The sequence below is a fragment of the Zerene cesonia genome, chromosome 28 (assembly GCF_012273895.1).
Source record: "Zerene cesonia ecotype Mississippi chromosome 28, Zerene_cesonia_1.1, whole genome shotgun sequence".
NCBI lineage: Eukaryota > Metazoa > Arthropoda > Insecta > Lepidoptera > Pieridae > Zerene > Zerene cesonia.
The window spans coordinates 3,958,189-3,982,556 of NC_052129.1; the positions used below are offsets into that span (position 1 = coordinate 3,958,189).

At 33.6% G+C, this 24,368-nt stretch overlaps 5 protein-coding genes across 6 annotated transcripts; 1 reads left to right on the top strand and 4 right to left on the bottom strand.

Moving 5' to 3' along the window:
- Positions 1 to 56: 56 nt before the first annotated feature.
- On the bottom strand, positions 57 to 14,446 carry LOC119837647 (facilitated trehalose transporter Tret1-like). 2 transcript variants are annotated; one of them, XM_038363358.1, is made up of 3 exons: positions 14,345 to 14,446; positions 2,178 to 2,313; positions 57 to 1,406 (listed from the first exon to the last, which is right to left on the bottom strand). In XM_038363358.1, exon 3 carries the CDS (start codon positions 1,351 to 1,353, stop codon positions 79 to 81), a length of 1,275 nt encoding a protein of 424 aa, XP_038219286.1. In that variant the 5' UTR covers positions 1,354 to 1,406; positions 2,178 to 2,313; positions 14,345 to 14,446; the 3' UTR covers positions 57 to 78. The 2 variants fall into 2 exon arrangements, with proteins under 2 accessions (XP_038219286.1, XP_038219285.1); XM_038363357.1 differs by lacking the exon at positions 14,345 to 14,446 and adding an exon at positions 6,915 to 7,083.
- Positions 8,735 to 10,894, bottom strand: LOC119837646 (heat shock protein 68-like). Its single transcript, XM_038363356.1, has one exon. The coding sequence runs from the start codon at positions 10,780 to 10,782 to the stop codon at positions 8,878 to 8,880; it is 1,905 nt and encodes a 634-aa protein (XP_038219284.1). The 5' UTR covers positions 10,783 to 10,894; the 3' UTR covers positions 8,735 to 8,877.
- A 1,413-nt stretch (positions 14,447 to 15,859) lies between the features above and the next one.
- On the bottom strand, positions 15,860 to 18,436 carry LOC119837645 (heat shock protein 83). The gene has a single exon (XM_038363355.1). It carries the CDS (start codon positions 18,276 to 18,278, stop codon positions 16,122 to 16,124), a length of 2,157 nt encoding a protein of 718 aa, XP_038219283.1. The 5' UTR covers positions 18,279 to 18,436; the 3' UTR covers positions 15,860 to 16,121.
- A 3,124-nt stretch (positions 18,437 to 21,560) lies between these two features.
- LOC119837625 (protein lethal(2)essential for life-like) lies at positions 21,561 to 22,311 on the top strand. The gene has a single exon (XM_038363305.1). It carries the CDS (start codon positions 21,649 to 21,651, stop codon positions 22,207 to 22,209), a length of 561 nt encoding a protein of 186 aa, XP_038219233.1. The 5' UTR covers positions 21,561 to 21,648; the 3' UTR covers positions 22,210 to 22,311.
- Positions 22,312 to 23,434: 1,123 nt separating this feature from the next.
- Positions 23,435 to 24,028, bottom strand: LOC119837696 (phospholipid scramblase 2-like). The gene has a single exon (XM_038363427.1). The coding sequence runs from the start codon at positions 24,026 to 24,028 to the stop codon at positions 23,435 to 23,437; it is 594 nt and encodes a 197-aa protein (XP_038219355.1).
- Between the last annotated feature and the right edge of the window lie 340 nt (positions 24,029 to 24,368).

Consider the following 24,368-nt stretch of genomic DNA (forward strand, 5'->3'; position numbering starts at 1 on the left):
CCTTATTGAGATTAGAATGGCCGTTGTATATTAATAATAGAAAAATAAATAATTCAAGTACATATCACAATTTTAAAACTAATATAGTATATGCGAACTGCACCTACGCATTTCATTATTTTGAACACTATTTAATGGCTCTATACATTTTCGATCTGCTGACGTTATACCTCTAAAACCATCCTCGATTTCTTGCAAAGATCTATCCTTTGTTTCTGGCAGCATGAAATATAAAACTGATAGACAGCTTATAACTACTCCTGTGTACATTAAATAAGTTACCGATAAACCAACAGCTGACGTTAGAACTGGGAAACACTTTACTGCGACGAAGAAGTTGAATGATAAGGCTAAAACACTAATACCTCCTCCAAATCCACGGTATTCTAATGGAAAAATCTCCCCAGAAATTGCAAATGGAATCGATGATATACCAATTGTCAATGAAAACATGTATAATCCTATAAGTCCGATTGGTATCCATTGACTTTCGAAAGGCAACAAGTTGTTCATCCTTGCATAAACATAATAACTTTTTCCTAGATACGCTATCACACATATCGCTGAACTACTGAATAATAATGTACGTCTTCTCATAGTCTTCATTAAAAATACAGCCAATATATTACAGATCAGTCTTTCAATATCCAAAGCGACCATTAATACTTTAGCGTTCGCTTCTGGTCCAACAACTTGATGGATAATATCCATTGCATATGAACTAATAACATTAATGCCGGCAAATTGAAACATGGTGTACATAAAGAACATAATAATGATAGGTTTATAAAATTCAGGTTTTCTAGAAGTATCCTTTAAATAGATGAAAAATCCTTTGACACGCTCTTTTCTTGATATATCCTGTCCTATAATACTGGACTTACGTAAAGATTTCTGTGCGGCTATCATGTTTTCTAATTCAGCCTCTTGCTCGGCATTCCTTCCTCGCAACCAAAAGAAAATTTCTTCACCCTCTTCGTATCTTCCTTTGGAAATTAACCAGGACGGGGATTCGGGGTTGTATATAATGAGAAGTAAGCTAGTGAATGTGATGAAAGAACATATTAAAGCACTTTGTTGCCAGCTAAAGTATGTCCCTAGGCTGTGGGCAAACATAACACCAATTGTGAGTGATAGGGAAACACTAGTTAAGAATGCACCACGGTTCCTTGGGTCCGTCATTTCACCAATTATTATAGATCCAAGTGGTCCAAGCATGCCCATGGCGATACCTTGGAGGAATCTTGCTATTATGAGACCGGACACACTGTCTGCCATTAGAAGAATGAACCACCCTGTCAAAATGGGCAAGATGGTGAGGAGATGAGATTTCTTTCGACCGAGGGTGTCCATCAGAGGCGTGATGATGAAATTGCCCGTTATCAACGCAAATCCGATGATTGATGCTGAAAAAAATAAATAAATGTATAAAATATTAAGTGGTTGAGAAAAAAGGTTTTCCAGAGCTTTTACTTTACGTTTCTTTCTTCACTGTAATCATAATAGCGTATTGTAAAGTACAAATCTGCAATATTATCACAATCGTCAACTCTGCAAATGTTTGTATCGCGTTGTTAGTACTTTGTAGGTTTAAGATAACAGCGTGCTTAGCAATAAAATGGACAATAACAACTGAGTAATCGTTATCAAGTGATCATTACAACTTGAAACATTTTAAATGCATGTGCTATATAAAATCACGTTATGCTTTTTGAAGTTATGGCAAAATTTACCTATGTTTTCATTTAGTAAAATAGACATAGTTAACACTAGATCGTGAATTTTTGTATTAAGAGCCTTTTCAAATTGAATGATAAATGCTTTGGTTAAAAGACCTTCCTATTTTTTAAATATTTCTCATTTATAAAAGACCTCGTGTTGTTTATGCTCCTCTGATGATTTATTGATTTCTTTATCTATAATAATATTATAAAGCTGAAGAGTTTGTTTGTTTGTTTGAACGCACTAATCTCAGGACCTACTGGTCCGATTTGAAAAATTCTTTCAGTGTTAGATAGCCCATTTATTGAGGAAGGTTATATAGGCTATATATGTACCACGGGCGAAGCCGGGGCAGATCGCAAGTTCTATATAATTAGATGCATGCAATTTGATTCAAAACTGTTATAAAGGTGATTAAACTTTCGGGTTCTCTTAGAGTAAGAAAACATATTTACCAATCCATGATTCTTGGCTTGGCGTGGCCTTTATATGAGATCCAGGCAGACGCAGAGCTGGTATCAAAATAGCAGAGAAACCGATAACGCCACCGTGCGCTACAATGTTTAACGCAACGCTAGCAGTCAGGAAACACTGAAATTATAATATGAAACTTTGTACAATAATATATATACAGAAACCCTTATATTTTGTTTATCAATCCCTTAATAAATAGTTGTGAATATGAAATTTGGCGCACAAGTAAATATTTGTTGAGCAACAATGTTGTTGGAAACTTTATTCAAATGTCGCTCCTCGGCCGACAACCTTTTAGCGCGCGTTATCAACTCTACAAAATGTTGATCAAATTTGTTGCTAAACAATTGTTTACCATGAAAACGATAAATGGTTATATGAAGACTCACAAAACAGAAATCTTTACGTAATCCAGTATTATAGGACAGGATATATCGAGAATAAAAAATACAAGTCTGTAAAAAGTATTAAATAAATAAATACTTCGCTTGAATTAATTTGGTTTTGAAATTTGATTTGAATATGGGTTTTGTGTACAATTTAAGAAGACTTAAGACTATTTAACATCACGCTTCTGCCAATGGGAGCGGAGAAGCAATTTAAATGTTTCGATTAACCTTTTGAGATTAGACGAAGTTTTGTGTGTCAGTTAGTTTAAAAAAAAACTGAAGTGTATAGCTATAAATTCTATGGAACCTATCTGATGCCATTTGACGAAATCCGTTGAGAAATGTTTTAGGTTATACACCTGCAAACAAAAGTATACTTTTATAAAAGGCATTTAATTAAATAGCGCCGTTTAATGAAAAGCCTAGGCAATTGATGAAACTGCTGATTCAATCAATTGGCTAGGACGTATGTATGACGTGTATATAAGATGGATAAGAAGAGGATGGAAGTCGGCGATAGATCGCAACAGAATTAAATGATAAACAAATTAATATAGAACATTTGATAATTGATAAAAATTTCTCATTGTAATTTAACCAACAATACTGATAACAATCGAAACGTGTACGTTCTGTCTGATTGTATTGATTCTAATCCGATCCGACCGATCACGGTCATTGATATATAAATTATAAATACACACTTGAAAACGCTACAGTAGCAGAATAAGATAATTAAACCAGTTTATTACACATAGGTATATTATAAAAATTGCAACATATCTTAACCGATAAGATTATTCATTTCACAAAAGATAGAATTTGTTCGTTTTAAAGTTTGCTTACTTAGTAGTAGTATTTTCTTGTGTTTGATTTCAGGCGAGTATTATACATTTAGAAATTAAAAACTTTTTAACGGATTTTAAACGCGATTTATTCATTATATTATTAGCCCAAATAATAAGATAATGGGCTAATAATATAATTAATAAATTGCGTTTAAAATCCGTTAAAAAGTTTTTAATTTCTAAACTTAGTTGTATTTACGAAGCGATGGATAACTAAATTATTTAATACTAGTATTATTGAAGACTAGCTGCGCCCCGCGATTTCACCCGCGTAAATCCGTATCCCGTAGGAATATCGGGATAAAAAGTTGCCTGTATGTTATTCCAGTTGTCCAGCTGTCTACGTGCCAAATTTCATTGCAATCGGTTCAGCAGTTTTTACAGGAAAGAGCAACAAACACACACACAACTTTCGCATTTATAATATTAGTAGGATAAGAGCAATTCAAATATAAGTGTAATAAATTTAATCAGCACAATCTTTGCAATGCCACGTCAGCCCATAATACCACTCAAAGGAAAGAAGTCAATTTTCTAGTATTATGTATTTTAGCTTAAACAGTTACCAGTCATAAAATTTTGAACTTCGTGTATTCCTCTTTTCTCAATTTTTCGGAGAAACTCCTATGTCATATTTTACCATACTTATTTAAATGTTGTAAGTACATAGCTATATAGCTGTAAAATCCTATAAAATATAGCGCATAATTTGAACCTAATATTGATCTATCATGATATATTTAGTCATAATCTGCCCACCGGTTTTTATGCGTTTAACTCATATAAACGGAGAGACACAAAAAAATTTGAACCAATGATCGGAATATTTTTAATTGAAAGTTACCTAATTTGAATATAATTTATATACATCTATTATAGCAATATAACTACGTGCCCACGGATGTAACAAAATTAATATATAGTCAATTATGTTTTACAAATAAATTTTGTATATAATACATATATACACACATATATAATACATATATATACATATATAAGCTTCATCAGTATTACGTATTCTTGGCTAATCGTAATATTATATACCACTAAGTCTAGAAAGGAAATTGATAATTAAATAAAAAATAAATAAAAAAAGCAAGATTATAAATTAACGTTTAACAATACTTTTTATATATCTTGCGCAATATTTAGTCCATTTCTTATCGATAAATTGACCAATTCATGCGATGCGTATCTTATTATGTACGCATATTCGCGACATAGCAACTATTTACAAGGCTGCAGCCTTGACTTCAATGCTTTATATAATAATTTAATCACTATCTTAAAAATATTTCAGATAGACACAATAATTGTACTTATGACGGATAGATAGTTTCTTCTTAAAAGAAATAACGATCTTAATTTTCAGTACCTATAGATATTATTACCAAAGATAACGTAAGTATTATTACCACAGTCTAATAATCCGTAAAGCCGTACAACGAAGATGTTTACACAGATCAATCATGCGGAGGCAAAGGCCAAACGCAAGCGGAACGAGCCCGAGCTGCATACGCCATGCGGTTAGCAGCTCGGGTCACTATAGAGGCTGCCGAGTATACCTTTAAATATTTGATGTACATTATATAAAGTGACATGGAATTACGTTGTAATAATGGACATGCTACGTGTGTTGCCAGAGATTTCAAATCGTCAGCTCGTATTAAAAAGTATCCGTATTTTCATTAATAAATATTGTTGACACTTACTGAGTTGTGACAACCGCGATATTATCTATTCGTTTTTGGCTTTTACTGCGAGATCCAAGGTGTTATACTGTATAATTCACTTTATACTGTGGATATACCGTGCCATAGTTGTGAATAGTACGTCAATGTTTGTTCGTTATAATATATGTTTTTGAGTTATCTGTGACCATATTCTAATTGAAATAAACTCAATGGCATTGTTATAGAGATATAATTAAGGACATGTGTGAAATAAGATACCATTTAAAGGAATTTGTCATTGGAGATTATATAAAAAAAAATATTGTATGCTTTTTTCAGTTTACTTTGTATATAACAAAATATGGTTTATGATATATATTGCACATACGTAACATTTCGGATCATTATAAAAAATGGTACATGTACGTTAAAAATCTCTTCTCTTAATTAAAATGGCTCCAAAACAACTAGGCTCGCAATCACACAAAATTTTCTTAAGCGAAACTCTGCGTACGCATGTATGCAGTTTTATTCTGAGCGATACAATAGAATTTCAATACTACTGTTACGAAATAAGGTGTTTTTTTATTGAAAATTTCACCTTTTACTGGGTGGTGAATTTTGTGTATAGTACGTCAATGATATACATATTATGTACTATATTTTTAATATATATTCTTAAATGTAAGTCGAGGACGCTTCCGCACGAATTGGTATAGCTCGCACCGGGGAAGTAGCATAACCCCACAGGAGTCTAGCGTGAAATAAATGCATGCAGCTGTGGTTTTTGGTGAGGGGAGGAGGCCTTTTCCTTTATCTTACCCTTCCCAATCCATTCCTTCTTTCTAGTAGTCAATCTTGCCTTATCTCTTACCCCTTAAAGCGGGCAGCGCGCATTCGAAGAGGCTACCTTTTACTTCTGCGAATGTTCATGAGCGGTGGTGATCGTTTACCACCAGGCGAACCACCAGCCTTGCCCGCATAAAAAACAATAAAAAAATCAAATTATTACTATATTATATTATTTTTCGTAGATCCGAACAAAAGTGAGTATAAACCTTGTATAAGCTGATATATTTTTACCTAGGAATTACGATGCAATAGGTAGACGTATGTCGAGATTTTGATGGAGAAATCTCTTTCACCCTTCCAGGCATTCAAAAAGGACTTTATATTTCTAAAGTAGAGGAACTTGACAGGGCTATTATGTTTTTTATGTATGTTTGTAATATCTTAACACTAAAATAACTGAACAGTTTACAAAATTTATTTCGTTATTAAGCAGCATGTTCGAAGAGCCGTAAGTTTTACAGTTTATATGTCATGTTTATTTTTTATATTTCCCCTAAGCATAACACAGCAAGAATATTTATCTAAGTATAAAAATCCATGTTATAAGTAGCATCGGCACTACCAGTATATAAGAAATAAGTGTATAATCTTTGAGCACTACACTGTGATATTTTTCACTTACATTTAACTAAGATTTTAAAGAAATAACATTTGAATTATCATTTTATATATTTCATAACTAAATTGCGTTTAACAATCTTGTTGTCTTATAATAATTGCTGATATTAAATAGTTCAAATAGTACTAATAAACCGACATTTTAAAAGTTATTATTTGCTATAGGTAATTAATTAATTAAAGTGCTAGGCATTATGTAATAACATTTTTCACATTTACAGACAGTGTACTAGTAGTGAAGAACTCATACTGCTTTAGATGAGCCAAATACTGTATAAAACATAAATAACATATAAAAAACCTAATTATAAAAACTAATAAAGAAACTCACGTACCTGCCTTATAAAAGGTATGTAACTACTTTCATCACTCACTTTCCCCATTTTATATTTCAATTATAACACAAACATAGTTAACACGTCAACTAATATTAATAAAGTAAAAAGCGTCTACCCTCTAGCCAAAGAAAATCCTTGTATATCTTAATTACGTTGATGACAACGATATTTGTACGACAATGCGATTAGATTAAGTCTTGTTTGTTCGCAGCTAATCAATGATAAGACTATATTCACATTTATGTCCAAGTGTTGACAGGTGATTAACAATAATTATTAAATACTAATGCCAACCGGCTAACATCGACAAAACTTTGATTCTCCAAGTCTCAGGCTAGCAAGACATAGAAGATTATGATGTATGGGCAACATTTAGGGTCTCTTAATCAATATAAAATCAATCTGCTTAATAAGAATATGGGCTTACATTAGATTCTTATGTTTATCATTTTTTCTCATAATTTAAATGATAACGTAATTCATAGTTCTTAGTTTAAACGCAGTTACCAGTATTTTTGCTTAGTTAGTGTATTTATTACTTAACTAGACCCTCGTCCCGGCTCCGCCCGGAAATCAACATTTCTGTTTTAACCGAAGGGAGCACTTAATCAAGATAAAAGCATCCTATCACCCAAGTCAGCTCATACCCTGTCTGTATACCAAATTTCATCAAAATCCGTTTAGTAGTTTCAAATTGATTGACGGACAAACATCCAAACAACAAACTTCATTTATAATATTAGTGTGATTAGTGTGATATTCCAATCGTTGAATAGTTTTTTATTGAATACTGCATTTTCATGTCTATTTGTATCAGTTTTCTTATGTTCGCTCATATTGATAAATTCATAGAAAAGCGCATTCCTGCAAATAGTGGTAAAATGGTAAATAACCATGAAAGCTATGTTAATAATCCAGTGCTCAATAAACCTTTGTAATTTGACTGTTTTGGTTAATTTTAATTTATTATTTTGGTAATTTGAAGCAAAAGTATCTAGGTATAATAAATATTTTTATGTGTATAAATTTGAATAGCTTCAATCATTATCCAAATGCGAAATCTCCGGTTTAAATCTACGAAGCGTTTCTTTCGTTTTTAAATCTACGGTCTCGAAGCGTTAAGAGATTATAGTTTTATTTATATCTCCCGCCATTTACCTAACGCAGAAAAATAGAAGTTACAGTGGAACTAGAGGCATGATTGTTATAAATTTAACGTGATTATTGCCACCTAGTGGGGAATGGCATAGTTATTATCGACATTTAATACGTAAAACGGCAACTAGATGGCGTCGATATCCTTTAGTAGTCTTCCAATTTTGCCCTAACACTATAATTATATGAAATATCGAAAGGTGGCGCTATATTAAAATCCGATTCAAAAAACAACCGTGTGATCGTGTTTGATTAGTTTTTCCCCATGTTGGATTGTTTTGTGTTTTAAAAATATATGCTAAATATAACTAAATAAAAGTGTAATATTCTATTCTCCATATACCACAGATAACGGAATACTTTACTAATAATACTATACTTATACCTAAGAGCTGTTTTTCCCATCCTGTGATTCATTACACCGAATTCGTTAACCCTATTCTAAGATTATCGGTTCAAGAATATCGGTATTGTTAATATTTTGTGTAGGCATATAGTGATGTCTTCGACTTTCTGATCCACCCACAACTAAACTTTGTTTTGATTTGATGATTATGACAATGGGTGAATTATAAATAAGAAAAAAAAAATACAGTATTACTTGTTGCATTATTGTGTTTATATTTGAAGGTGTACTGTGCAAAATAATTAGAGTAGAACAACAAATTTATGTAACTTAATTTATTATTTTTAAATCAACAGATGATCACACACTGCAGCCAAATAAATATCAGTCTTAAAACATAGTATCACATTACTGATCAGATCGCTTAAAACAAAAATAGGGTTGATATTTGGTTTAGGTTTAATCGACTTCCTCGACAGTCGGTCCACTGCCGTGTTGTTGTGGACCAGTGCCAGGCATGCCTCCAGCTCCAGCACCAGCTCCGTGAAGCTTGCTCATGATGGGCGAGCAAACTCGCTGAAGGTCTTTCAACTTGTGTTCATATTCTTCCTGCTCCGCCAGAGTGTTATTGTCAAGCCAACGCAGTGCCTCGTCGCACTCGCGGCGAGCAGAATTCTTGTCGTCCTCACTCAATTTCGCTCCAGCGTCATCCAGCGCCTGTCGTACGCTGAAGACATAAGATTCGAGCTGGTTGCGCGCTGCTACCCTCTGTCGCTGTTTCTCATCCTCCTCCTTGTAGCGTTCCGCTTCTGCCAACATCCTGTCGATCTCTGCCTGTGATAGCCTGCCCTTGTCGTTCTTAATGACAATGTTCTTGCTACGACCCGTGCTGTTCTCCTTTGCAGACACGTTGAGGATACCGTTAGCGTCCAAATCGAAAGTGACGTCGATCTTCGGAACTCCACGCGGTGCCGGTGGAATACCAGTGAGGTCGAATGTGCCCAAGAGGTTGTTGTCCTTCGTCATCGCTCGCTCTCCCTCGTACACTTGAATGGTAACAGCGGGCTGGTTGTCAGAGTAGGTGGTGAATGTTTGAGATTGCTTGCAGGGAATCTTGCTATTCCTCTCGATGATCTTAGTCATGACTCCTCCCGCTGTCTCGATACCAAGAGATAGTGGCGCGACGTCGACTAGGAGCACATCCTGGATCTTAGCATCATTTGAACCGCTCAAGATGGCAGCCTGAACAGCAGCTCCGTATGCCACAGCCTCGTCGGGGTTGATAGACAAGTTAAGTTTCTTGCCGCAGAAGAAGTTCTGTAGCAGTGTCTGGATCTTAGGAATGCGAGTTGACCCACCGACGAGCACGACATCGTGAATTTGACTCTTGTCCATTTTGGCATCTTTCAAAGCTTTCTCCACTGGTTCTAGGGTACCACGGAAGAGATCAGCGTTCAATTCTTCAAAGCGAGCACGTGAAACACGAGTGTAGAAATCTATTCCCTCATAAAGGGCATCAATTTCAATGGTGGCCTCAGTGCTAGATGACAAAGTGCGTTTCGCGCGTTCGGCGGCGGTGCGGAGGCGTCTCAATGCGCGTGGGTTGGAACGCAGATCTTTCTTGTATTTGCGTACAAACTCTTCTGAAAGATGGTTAACGAGCCTATTATCGAAGTCCTCACCTCCGAGATGTGTATCACCAGCCGTCGATTTCACTTCAAACAGTGATCCCTCATCGATCGTTAGTATCGATACGTCGAAGGTGCCGCCACCAAGATCGAAAATCAAAACATTGCGTTCACCCTTCAAGTTCTTATCCAAGCCATACGCCAGCGCGGCTGCAGTGGGTTCATTGATGATACGTAGTACATTCAAACCGGCAATGGCTCCAGCGTCCTTGGTAGCCTGGCGCTGTGAATCATTGAAGTAGGCAGGCACTGTGATGACGGCGTCTCGAACTGTCGATCCAATATACGCTTCAGCCGTTTCCTTCATTTTTACCAAAACCATACTGCTGATTTCTTCCGGTGCAAATCGTTTCATTTCTCCTTTAAATTCCACCTGGATCTTTGGTTTGCCACAATCATTGATGACTTTGAAAGGCCAATGTTTCATGTCCTGTTGAATTTTTTGGTCATCAAACTTGCGTCCAATTAACCGTTTCGCGTCAAAAACTGTGTTGTTGGGGTTCAAAGCCACTTGATTCTTCGCTGCATCACCAATCAGACGCTCTGTGTCCGTAAAAGCAACATATGATGGTGTAGTACGGTTGCCTTGGTCGTTTGCGATGATCTCCACATTTCCATGTTGCCAAACTCCAACACAAGAGTATGTTGTACCAAGATCAATTCCAACTGCGGGCATTTTGAATTAAATAACTTATTTCACACAATAACTCTTCAATATCGCAGGATAATAATCGCTTCGATTCTCACCGAACTCTTCGTCTTCACTGTATCGTATTTCAAATTATTCTGACTTCCCGCGCACAATTCGCGCTTATATATTCAAGCGAATGTTTGATCCAGAATTCTCTACGTAATACTAGAACGACCAATAGCATAAACAATTTCAAAGAATATTCGAGAACGCACGATATCTACCAATCACAAAACAAGACGTCATCAAGTGGGGCGGGTGAAAATGTAAAAAGGGATACCGTATGGAAAAAAAGTCCCATGATGTAGGGAACATTTAAAATATATGTGATATTAACAAAAAAAATACCTATTCATTTTGCATTGATTCTATTTACAATTTGAAAACTTTGTTATTCACTTTATGAATGGAAGTTTTTTTTGGAACAGAACGAACCAGAAAATGTAGTTCATAATTGTAATTTTAAAAAAATTATAAAAAATATATTCAAGAAATATCTTTGGTTTGTACACATATAACTAAAATTCCAACAGATGCGTCTGCTACTGATCAAACCAACACTCTTAGAAAGAACCTAGATGCATAATGCTCGTTTCAAATGTTCCCGTCAAACTTCATTTTTTTTTGAACTACTATTTGTGATAATTTGTGTAACTGTGTGTATTCACCGCATATGTAAATAATATTTTATTATTAGCTCCAAATAATAATAGTCAGTCAGAATTAATTGTATGCACAGAAAAAATAATACAAATCGGGCAAGAGAACAATAAAGTTGATATTTGAATTTTAAGCACGACATCACTGTTATTCAAGACACACATTCACAAGTCCATGCTAAAATGAGATAGCTTTATGTATTTTATATGGAATAAAAGAGACAAAAGAACGTATGAAATGAATAACTTGTCAATGTGTGAAACAGGCATTCATGTACGTAAAAGCTGTACTTTTATGGAACTTTCAAGATTTTTCTGGAATGTAAAAAGAGATGGAAATATTGTTTACGCTTCGAACTTTCGAGTTCGAACACAACCATAACATTGTTTTTATTTCATTTATAACTGATTGACATTGTATCCTAATAAAATAATAAAGTAATATTATTATATACACAGCGTCCTCTATAATTTTGAAATAGAAGATTTTTGGCGAGAGCAACTAATTCTAAAATAATAATATGACTAAACTCCGACACTGATGTATTTTTAGATACCAAGACATAAATATCTTGAAGACTATATCAAATCTATGCATTCCAAGCGTATTTTTAATTGAACTGTTAGTTCACCACTACCACAAAGCAACACAAGAAAACAAGTAACAATATTAGATTATTTGACCCAACCATCAAAAAAAGTACTTTTAAAATTTAAGATGATGCAATGACAGAGCAATAATCGTACATTTTCATTGGTTTCGATGTTATGAACTTTTCCTTAACAAATTGATTCGCGTTTTACTTATTTTTATTTCCCCTCTAATATGAGTGGGAAATAAGTAGTTAAGCATTAAAATTCTAAATTTATATGTAACTGTTCCATTAATATACATATTTAATTAAAAATTATATTGGAATATTCCTAAGCAGTAATAAAACGAAGATTATGTTTGTTATACAAATTAATTTTTATGCAAAGGATGTAATATTTTTGTTTAAAAATAAATAAAACGCCCACTGAATTCAATATACTTATATTTTTATTTCCGAAAAGATTATTACAATTATATAGACCTAGATGTTATTAAAGTGCCAGTCTTGCAATAGCTCATTTTACAATATTTATTTTGTATTTATAAATGAAAAAGATGAAATTTTCTAGAACCCAACGGGCTTGGTTCTAGAAATTTAATAGCTAATGCACATAAAAAAGGTCGGTATCGGTAAGTAGATACTATATAAAACACTTACTACATTTCTCATAAAAAGGTACCAACTAACCTATATAAAAACAGTTTGGTAACGTAGTAGTATTAGTAGCTAATCATTGATTAGAAATTTCTAGACCATCTACTGAAAATAGGGGAATGCTTATGATTTTTATGAATGCGGTATAAAACTACTTACCTATTTTAGGAATATCGAAACACTACAATGACTACTAAGAAATGAAATTTGATATGGATTTATTTCATGGGAATACATACTCCAAGTTTAGGCAATATTTGTATAGTTTCATAAATAAACAATTGTATAAGTATCATCTCTTCGTACTTTAAGCTAGTAACGATATTTATGTCATAGGATAAAGTGACCACAATCTTTAGAAGTTTATTAATAATATAATTACAGGCTAAAAATCTGTTGAAGACTCTCCGTAGCAAAAAATAACATCATAAATTAAGTGTGACACTGGCAAATAGTTACATACATGCATAGTATGAATTTAGTTTAGTTAGTTTAGAAAGTTACATCTCCTTACTATACGTGAAAAAAAAAATGTAAGTTGCTATATTTATAGTTTCGATCGATAATAGTAGCATGGTATATTTTAAAACAAAAGAACTAAATTTTAAAAATTTTAAGAAAACAATAACACAATTTGAAACTTAATTAAATATATAACAAAACTGTAAAATCGTTAAAATAATTGCAACATTTTATTGCGACCTTTGACATTTAATCTCCTAGACTTTCTAGATGTTCTAGAAACGTTCTACCCCTGCGCGATGCGGTGTATTGATTTAAAGCGCATTTGCTACAGAGGTCAGACAGGCGCAGTAAATTTGTCTCGAATATTCGAGATAGCATGCAGGGAATATCTAACAAACCTATTATATTATTTACGATACGCACGTGTAGAAATTATTCATATTTGTTTGAATAGATGATTTGATACCAAATGTTTAGTTTTCGGCTTGTTAAATAGATTGTTGTTAATTCTTTACCTCGACGAGGTCAGGCCTGTATTGCATCTGTATGTACAAAGTTAGTACCTAATTAAAAAATAGTAAAATAAACTATTTCGAACAAATAATTTGACAAAATGTAAATATAATAGGTACCTACCAATATTTTGCACCTACGTAATATTAAATAATGAAGATTATCACCTCTGGGATTAACCAGTGGGAAAGTTGTTAATATTAATCTATGCTTAATGATTCATTATAATTAAACTAATTAAAAATTTAAAAAGATAATATTGAAAAGTACCTATATCGATTTCAACTATTCCATTAAGATAATATTGTTTGTAAGCGCGTGTAGAAGGTGGTGTGGATGCCGTTGCGTCGCCGCACTGTTTTCATTGTGAATGCTATTTAATTAGATCTCAAAAAATACTGAACCGATTTTGATGAAACTTTCATTGATCCCTAAGATAGAGCATTGCCAACAAAACGACATAATTTCAATACGACTCGCAGTTTGAGTTATACGTGTACACATATATATAAGAATAAATAAATGTATCTACATATACAATTTGGTACCTGTTGGAAGATATTATAGAGTAACCTACCAAAAAACTTGCAATTCTGGCAATATTATATACACACATCGATAAGATTCCCATTTTTTTGAAGTAGGTGAAATTTGACATACCTAGTGCATTTTACAGCCACACTAGCGGTCCGTCCCGGCTTCGACCGTGGTACATATATAGTCCCTAGCCTTCCTCAATACGTGGGCTATCTAACACTGAAAGAATTTATAAAATCGAACTAGTCCTTCCCGAGATTAGTGCGTTTCAACAAACAAACATACACTTCAGCTTTATAATATACTTAATAGTAGCTAAATGTGTAGTTGGAGTTAGAAATGTTTTTCTTCTCCGTCGTCGTAATGTTATAAAATGATCTATCTAGTATTTGCATTTAATTGTAATGCGCCATTCAATGACGACACAAAAGAAAACTGATTCAGCATCCCAAAGCTAACTGCACTATTTATAACAATACATTATGAACATTTATGGTACATTGTTATATGACCTAAAGGAATTGCAAAAAGATAGTACCTATAAGAGAATTGTTCTACACTAACATTTTATAGAGAGCAAGAGCAGATATGCATTTTCTGTATTATATCTGTAACGTTCTTAGATCTACCCATATATTCAACGACGAATTTTAAGTTTTATAAAATAAACCTGTCGTTTTTCATATTATTTAAAACATTTTTTCATCTCGTGTCAACCTGAAGCCAGAAAGAAGCTAGTCCCACTATCCTATACTCAGGGCCCGGATTAAATTTCTGCCGCCCTTGGGCACTGGAAAAAATGCCGCCCCATCACTGAAATTTCATTGATTTGTTTTTTAAATAATTAAAATATTTCATGTATTGCAAATAATTTATTACATATATTATTTATGTACTATAATAATACAGTTGCGAGTTGATAAGATTCAAAAGTATAAGATTTTCGTTAAGTTTAAGTTAATGAGTATAATCGACAAATTATTAAATTTTTAAGAAATTGTTCCATTAATTAATTAATGTTTATTTTTGTTTTAATGCAGAAATTACTCAAAAACGTTTTTAATTTCTCCAAAAAGAAAACCAAATTTGAAATTTTTGATTCCAGAAAATGAAAAAATCAAATATTACCAAATCTTCAAGGTCGAAATGTAATTGCTTAAATATATCATAAGCTTAAAAATATATGTAATTCTACATTAATGCGTGCGCTTGCGCGCGTAACGTATACTTCTCTCTTGAATAATAAATGATTAATTAAAAAGAATAAAAAATTCTATTAAATACTTTTGATAATACTAAAAATTTTTTTTTCAAAACCTTTGGGTTGGGGGCCTTTACCCCGGGCAATAGCCCCGACTGTCCCTAGTGTAAATCCACCACTGCCTATATTACTAATATAAAATTGGTAACCAAATGAGAATGTATAGAATTACGTTTACTTTTTGTGAAGTTTGGAATAGGTTACACCTTGAATCCTACAGTAAATTATTGTAATTTTTAATTTGAATATTTACACTATACAAGGGGATGTTTTTTTGTAATGAAATTGATACTGACCTAATAAATTTAATACTTTTTAGAATAAGCCATTAGTATATAGAAAATGGTAGGTTTGAAATAAAAGATACATGTTATTTAGAATTGAATTTTAATATTTTAATTAGTTTGGAATCTTAGATCTAACAATTGGAACGTTACAACTATTTTAAACATATTACATAGACATCCATTACAATTGCTAAAAACATTACAGATTTAATGAAAACAAAAGAAGTATTATTATAATACTCATTTATTTTAAAATAATGGAATTTGAACTAAATCAGTCTTTGGCTGTACACCAGTGCACAAACAAAACACAAATGTACCATTAAATGGTTAATAATAGGCGGGAAATAGTTTAATCTACTTCTTCCATGCGGGATGCATCATCAGCGTCGCCTTCTAGCGGTGGCACATCTCCAATGCTGGCTTCCTCGACTTGTACAGGTTCATCCTCATCGATGCCAAGACCAAGCTTGATCATACGGTAGATGCGAGAAGCATGCACTTGGGGCTCATCCAGAGTGAAACCAGATGAAAGAAGAGCTGTCTCGTACAGGAGGATGACCAAGTCCTTGACAGCCTTGTCATTCTTGTCTGCTTCAGCCTTTTGCCTGAGCGTCTCAACAATTGAGTGATCAGGGTTAATTTCAAGATGCTTCTTGGCAGCCATGTATCCCATGGTTGAAGTGTCACGGAGGGCCTGAGCCTTCATGATACGCTCCATGTTCGCAGACCAACCATACTGTGCTGTGACAATGCAGCATGGTGACTCTACCAGCCTGTTGGATACCACAACTTTCTCAACTTTGTTGTCAAGGATGTTCTTCATAACCTTGCAGAGGTTCTCGAACTTGACTTTGTCCTCTTCACGTTTCTTCTTTTCATCTTCATCCTCGGGAAGTTCAAGACCCTCTTTTGTAACAGAGATCAAGCTCTTGCCATCGTACTCTTTCATTTGTTGTACTACATACTCATCAATGGGCTCTGTCATGTAGACTACTTCATAGCCACGCTTCTTCACCCTCTCGACAAAGGATGAGTTGGCTACTTGATCCCTATTCTCACCAGTAATGTAGTAGATGTGCTTCTGGTTCTCCTTCATGCGGGATACATACTCCTTAAGAGAGCAAGCTTCGTCTCCAGAAGCAGAAGTGTGGTAACGAAGTAAATCAGCCAACTTGTTGCGGTTCTGTGTGTCTTCATGGATACCAAGCTTCAAGTTCTTGCTGAATTGTTCGTAGAATTTCTTGTAGTTCTCTTTGTCCTCAGCCAACTCTTCGAAGAGTTCCAAGCATTTCTTAACTAAGTTCTTCCTAATGACCTTAAGGATTTTATTTTGTTGTAACATTTCACGGGAAATGTTCAATGGCAAGTCTTCGCTGTCAACCACACCCCTGATAAAGTTGAGGTACTCAGGAATCAAGTCTTCACAGTTGTCCATAATGAAGACCCTTCGGACATACAGTTTGATGTTGTTCTTGCGCTTCTTGTTTTCGAAGAGATCAAATGGAGCACGACGCGGTACAAACAGCAGGGCGCGGAATTCAAGTTGACCCTCAACAGAGAAGTGTTTGACTGCCAGGTGATCTTCCCAGTCGTTGGTTAGGGATTTGTAGAAGTCACCATACTCTTCCTGTGTAATGTCATCAGCGTTACGCGTCCAGATGGGTTTAGTTTTGTTCAATTCCTCGTCCTCAGAGTACTTTTCCTTGATGGTCTTCTTTTTCTTCTTCTTGTCCTTGCTGTCTTCATCCTCATCCTCACCAACGTCTTCGATTTTGGGTTTGTCATCTTCCTTATCTTCCTCTTTCTTTTCCTCCTCAGCCTCGTCGTCAGAAAGTTCCTTTTCACGTTCCTTCTCAACGACCAGTTTGATTGGGTAGCCGATGAATTGAGAGTGCTTCTTTACGATTTCCTTGATCTTTTGCTCTTCCATGTACTCAGCGAGGTCCTCCTTGACGTGGAGTACGATCTTTGTACCACGGCCAAGAGGCTCACCGGGGTCTGGGCGCACGGTGAAGGAACCGCCCGCAGACGACTCCCACATGTACTGCTCGTCATCATTGTGCTTAGAGTGTACAGTGACACGGTCGGCGACCAGGTAGCACGAGTAGAAACCTACACCAAACTGACCGATCATGCTGATGTCGGCGCCGGCTTGCAAGGCTTCCATGAATGCTTTTGTGCCAGACTTGGCGATCGTACCCAAGTTGTTGACCAAATCAGCCTTTGTCATACCAATACCGGTATCAATGATGGTGAGTGTGCCTTCGCTCTTGTTAGGCACAATTTTAATGTACAACTCCTTGCCACTGTCCAATTTTGAGGGATCGGTGAGAGATTCATACCTGATCTTATCCAAAGCGTCAGATGAGTTGGAAATTAACTCACGAAGGAAGATTTCTTTGTTGGAGTAGAATGTGTTGATGATCAGTGACATAAGCTGGGCGATCTCCGCCTGGAAGGCGAAGGTCTCGACCTCCGCAGGTGCAGTCTCCATTTCTTCAGGCATTATAGACTAGATTTCAATGATCTTCTCAAACTTTAAAACTTTCAATGCGGCGTGCAGTTGAATTAAATACACGTGGTAAAATTTCGCAGCGAACAGCACTAGTACAACTTCTTCGCTTGTATTTCACAAATGACGCCGGCTCGTAGCATAAGCTCGCTTTTATAGCTTTGCAAAAGGGGCGACATCTGTGATCGAATAGAAACTTCTTGATTTAGGGCGTTAAATTCCAGATGAGCTCAACCTTTTTGAGTATCTTTAATGACTAATAAGCTTAAACAAAGAAGCAAAGACTGATTAATCTGATCTATTAATGAGGACATATTATATACACATTGATCATATTAAAATATTAATTACAATTAATAATGTCATAAAGTATATAAAATGCCATATTTTAATGGAATAAGTACATCCTATCCTACTAATATTATAAATGCGAAAGTTTGTAAGGATGTGTGTGTGTTTGTTGCTCTTTCACGCAAAGACTACTGAACCGATTGCAATGAAATTTGGTACGTAAACAGCTGGACAACTGGAATAACATACAGGCACCTTTTAACCCGATATTCTTACGGGACACTTACGCGGGTGAAACCGCGGGGCGCAGCTAGAAACTTATAAAGGTCACCAATGTTGGTAAAAAAGATTTGCTATGAAAGCTTTTAAAAACATTTGTATATACTATTTAACATCAATCTAATATCATCATAAATCTATTTTACACATTGTTTAGTTTGTACTTCCGTAAACCGCCTGATGTGTTCCACTGATATCTATTTATTCAATTTGTGTTTCTGTACAGGTGGTTCTGGTCCACGATAAATGGTTTTGATTAAAAAAATGACATTTTAAATTTTTTTTTAACAATTTATATGAGACTTAGACTTATAGACAGACTTAGACTTATAGACTTTATATTAGACTTATAGACAGACCAAATAACGTTCACATTTTCTCCTAGGGATATCGAATGTTATGATTATAAGGATGTTTGTTTTACTTTATTATAAAATAATACTTGCTGCTTTAAAAAATGTTGACAGTACATGCTCCAACTTTGTTATTTGACTATTCAACGCTAGATGGCGACGTAGAGTTCGCTCAATAACTATATAGAATGTTCTGGAGTGTTCGAGAACCTTCTATAGATTTTAATGTTAATTGCACAATTTATGAAGGAAAATCAACTATTTGTTTCACAGAAAATAGTAAATAAAATAAAAAAATAAAATTATTGAATTTCAAGCCGGCTTTAATTGATTATTTTCGATATTTAAATGAAAATATAAATAAGTCTAGAACTTTCGAGCTATATCCGTTTAATGGTTTATCTTCTCGCCGCTGTAAGCGCTAGTAGTTTCCGAATTGTCTTTTTATCGTTGAAAAGTACATCTAGAAATATGTTCTACTGCTATATTGATTTTTTGAACACTATGCACTTTTTACATGCTTATTACGTATTGATAAAACTATCATCAGGAAATTTTAAAACGATTATGATTATGCGCTTTTTCACTTCAAAAATATATCTTTGTAGAGTCATAATTAATTAGATCAAAAGTATCTATTTAGGATACCACTTAATATTTAATTTAGTACCTACACCTATTAATTATCCACCTCTACCTATTATATTTTCTTTTCTGTTTTTTGAATTTTGAGTAAAAATCTCCCATAAAATCTTGCCGGAATTAGGGAATCTAAGAGTAAGGAGTGAGTAATTCTTCTAGAAAATTAAAGGTTTCTGTTTCCTTGTAGATTTCATTTTAATTTATTATATACAGCAGAAACTTGCTGTATCTAGTATACAGTACTTACATTTTCATACCACAAATCAATGCTTTATTTTTATCATTAAGAAATCATTCCTACAACATTGCATTAAAAAAAAAAACGGTTTAAGTAAGCTTAATTGTATTTTATTTTATATGTAATCTATGTAATTTAAACTTTAAACGTATGTTATTTCAATACTTTCTTCTTCAAAAGAATTAGGAAAAATTGTGATAATAAATACCGGCATTTTATGTAGGCAGGAAATAATGAACTCTATTTAAAGGTCAGCAGACATAAACGTGCCATACCTACATAACCTAAAAATTATGATTCTATCGTTCATAATTTTTATCAATGAACGTTTCTCGTTTCATTTTTACAATAAATGTTAAAAAACTAAGTGAATGGTTAATTATAAAAATATCTAGTTAAGATCATATAAAGTACAGTTTCAATATATTGTATCTATCCATCGAGAAATAATAATAATCATTAGTTATGAGAATGACTGTAGTCCATGACTAATGTTCCGATATCGTTTATCCTATCAAATAATTTAATAAATTTATAGCAAATATTTTTACTTAGTTTATACTTTACTAAATTTTGCCCGCGGCTTCGCACGCGTTAAATTCGGAGTAATTTAATAGATGTTATGTATTATACATATATACGTTCCTCTTGAATCACTCTATCTATTGAAAAAAATTCCTACCAAAATCCATTGCGTAGTTTTAAAGATTTAAGCACACATAGGGACAGAGAAAGTGACTTTGTTTTACGCTATGTAGTGATAGTACAGAAATACCAAATGTCTATATTGTGATTAGTCTGTGCCGTTAATTATTGTTTGTATTATTATTCTACTGTTTTCATTAATTTAACAAACCAAATTGTTGTCATTCTTTAATAATTTGGACATACTTGTAAATAAAATGTTGTTATTATTACAATTTTTAAAAAAATTGTAAGTAAAGGTGCAGGAAATCATGCTTACTCAGCAGGCTATACAATCTATGTTCTTTATTGGAAATTCTTCATAAATAATAAATAATTTATACAGGTAGCTACCTAACTGTTATTATAAAAAAATAATTATTTTTAACAAAAATAATAAAACCGCCTTCTAATTTTCAGAACTAGATCGAATTAAGAGTTGAGATATAAAAAAAAAAACAAAAAAGAGAAAGATCTCTAATCTTCAAAATTTACTATTTCTACTATATTAGATAATACTATAGTTATTACTATAGCGTCCACTTGATATTTTATTTTCGATTATAATGTTGATTGATATACTACGTAAATGAAATTTTAAAAATGTGAGCATATTTATTTTAGCGCCATCTATTGTTCAAGGGCAGTATGAGTTCGAATTGTACAAGCGGATATATTCTCGAACTTTGCTACTAGACGCAAGGTGGCTCTGTATAGAATAACTTTCTTGAATATTCTACTTGTTTCGCGAATGTTATGGAAACCATGTTCTAACTATATAAGCGACGCTTTACCTTTGCGCTGTCGTATTTTGAATTGAGAGCTTGAGCGAGTTTGGAAGTTCTTGCAATTGTGCTGTTTATAACGGTGTAAGAAAATGGCATTGTTACCTTATTTATTAGATTACGAATTGAGACCGAGACGACTACGTGATCAGCTATTTGGTTTGGATTTAGCGTCCGATGATTTTTTAACAGATGTCTTCGATCGCCCAATTCGAAACTATATGAGACCTTGGCGTAACCTGTCAGCGTTAACCCGTGATGTCGGTTCTACAATTAAGTCGGATAAAGATAAATTTCAAGTTAATCTGGACGTGCAGCATTTTTCTCCCGATGAGATTTCAGTTAAAACCGCCGATAACCATATCATAGTGGAAGGTAAACACGAAGAAAAGAAAGATGAACATGGATATATTTCTAGACAGTTCAAACGCCGGTATCTTCTACCCGAAGGCTGCAATCCTGAAATGGTGGAATCCAAGTTATCGTCAGATGGAGTGCTGACCATTGTAGCTCCGAAAGCTTCTGGTGAAAAGGGAGAGAGATCGATACCAATAACACACACCGGGCCAGTTCGAAGAAAGATTCAAGGTGATGAAGATGTCCAGAATGGACCGGTAGAAGGTAAAACTCCAATTAAGAAGAAGAAACGTTAATTTCCTCGTTGATTTTCTAATGTACAATAAGTATTTACTGTAAGGTTATGATTAATAAGACTGAATTTTGCTATTAATTATCTATAATAAATTTAATTATTCATATTTCTTTAATTCCCTATACAAATTAATTACAAATTAATAAATACAATTAATACATTTTACCCATTAATATATGTAAAAATAATATAAAATTTTCTATATTTGAAAGTTTCGTCGATTTAAACCGAAAGCCAATATAAACTCAAATAAAGTTCAAATCTTTTGCATTTCATTAAAGTAACTTAAGAAGTATGGGAAAATTATTTTGACTTCAGAATCGACATTCGGTTTCAGCTGAGCTTTTGAGAGAATGAAACAAGTGATGAAATTCGAAAATATTTTTTTTGAAATCGAAAAGCTCACAAGTGATATAAAGTAAAAGCAACTGCAGTTCGCACAAGAAAAGTATAAATTTCGACACGTATATAAAAATTAAATCGATTCGATCGAATAAATTAGGTAAACTTAAATTAGCTAATCATAATAAAAAGTTCTCGCGCAAACCGATTAAAATAGATTATTCCAAAATACGCTGGATTTTGCTAGATTTACTCTGCCGGGGTAGGTAGTCCACCTAACTTGCTTGCATTATGCGAGATCATACAGATACACATAATTGGAGGATCTTGTCAAATTTGATATGGCAATAAGTTCTGATTAAATATTAAAAACATACAAAAATTGGTGTATGTATTTTTTCTAAATACTTTAGTTTTTTATATTAATGATAATTATAATTATAGGGGCGTCTGAAAGTCAGTGCTGTCTGAATCTCTAGAGTCCATGTAATTTTTTTGTTGATATATCAAATGTTTGAAGCAATCAACGACTGATTATGGATAGTATATATTTTTAATTTAAAAATTAGGCGTCGCAAAGCAGAACTAAGTGTAGTAAATAGTGCAAAAAGCTTAGATTTTTAAATCTCATCTTCTGTTCGAGGAAACTGTTTTTTCATTTAGCCTTTACCAAAATCTCTAGCGGCTTAAATAATACAATGAATAAATGGCGTTTAAATCCGTTAAAATGTCTTTTATTTATAAATGTACAATACTCGCGTAAAATATAAAACACAAGAAAATAGTAATATGAAATAATATAATTTTATTACAAAGAACAGTCTATGTTTTCCATGATATAATGATAAGAAAGTGATATAACTGTACGTCAGTACATTGTAATTTTAATAACGAGTAAGAAAACAGGCACCCAACAAAATTGATTTATGTTCAACGCTCATTTCCATGGGAAATACAATATTGATGTCATTATTTTCAGCGTGTCTTGCGCCTTTCTTTTTAATGACGTTTCCAATCTTTTCATCCTCACGGAATATGTCATATATACAAAATATACCTCTTGGTTTCATTGTCAGGATTATTTCTTCTCGTCCGTTTTTAATATAAAATTTCCTCAAACATTTAATTTTTCGCACGCTCCCAATAAAGTGGCCAGGTGGGGCACATATAAGAAACCGGTTAATGCAATATTCGCGGGGCTTTTCCAAATTTATTACTTCGTTGCCGTAAAAATTGTATATTTTTATTTCAATTTTCTTTTGTACCTTTTTTTCTACAGCTAGAAACACCTTTTGTCCTTCTCCATTGTAAATTGTGTAACCTCCATGTATGTCGCCAAATAGATCATGTAAAGCATCAGATCTTTTGGCCACGATCAGTTTATTTAAATCACAAAGATATGCTAGTCCTGGGAATTCTATTTCAATTTTAGGACATGTCATCCATTCTTCTTTTGGTTCTAGATTTTTTCTTTGCATATTTTGAATGGATACATGATAAATGCATGATGTTCGATGGTTTATTTATAACATCTTTATATTTTTCCTCACGGTTTTATAGCATTATTGTTTTTATACGTTTCTTCGCTTCGTCTATTTGGAAAGAAGAAATTGACATTTTTTAAGCAATGTCAGAGACGCACAGAATGACCATAATTGAAATGATAAAAGTGCCCTCTAGCGAACATTCTGTAAACTCACATAAATTGTCATTTGTACGACATCTGTGCAGTGATTTTGAGTTACATTTAACATACAGTAGATGGCGTAATACTTATCTCGACTTACAATACCTTTTCAAAAAGAGTTTAAGAATAAT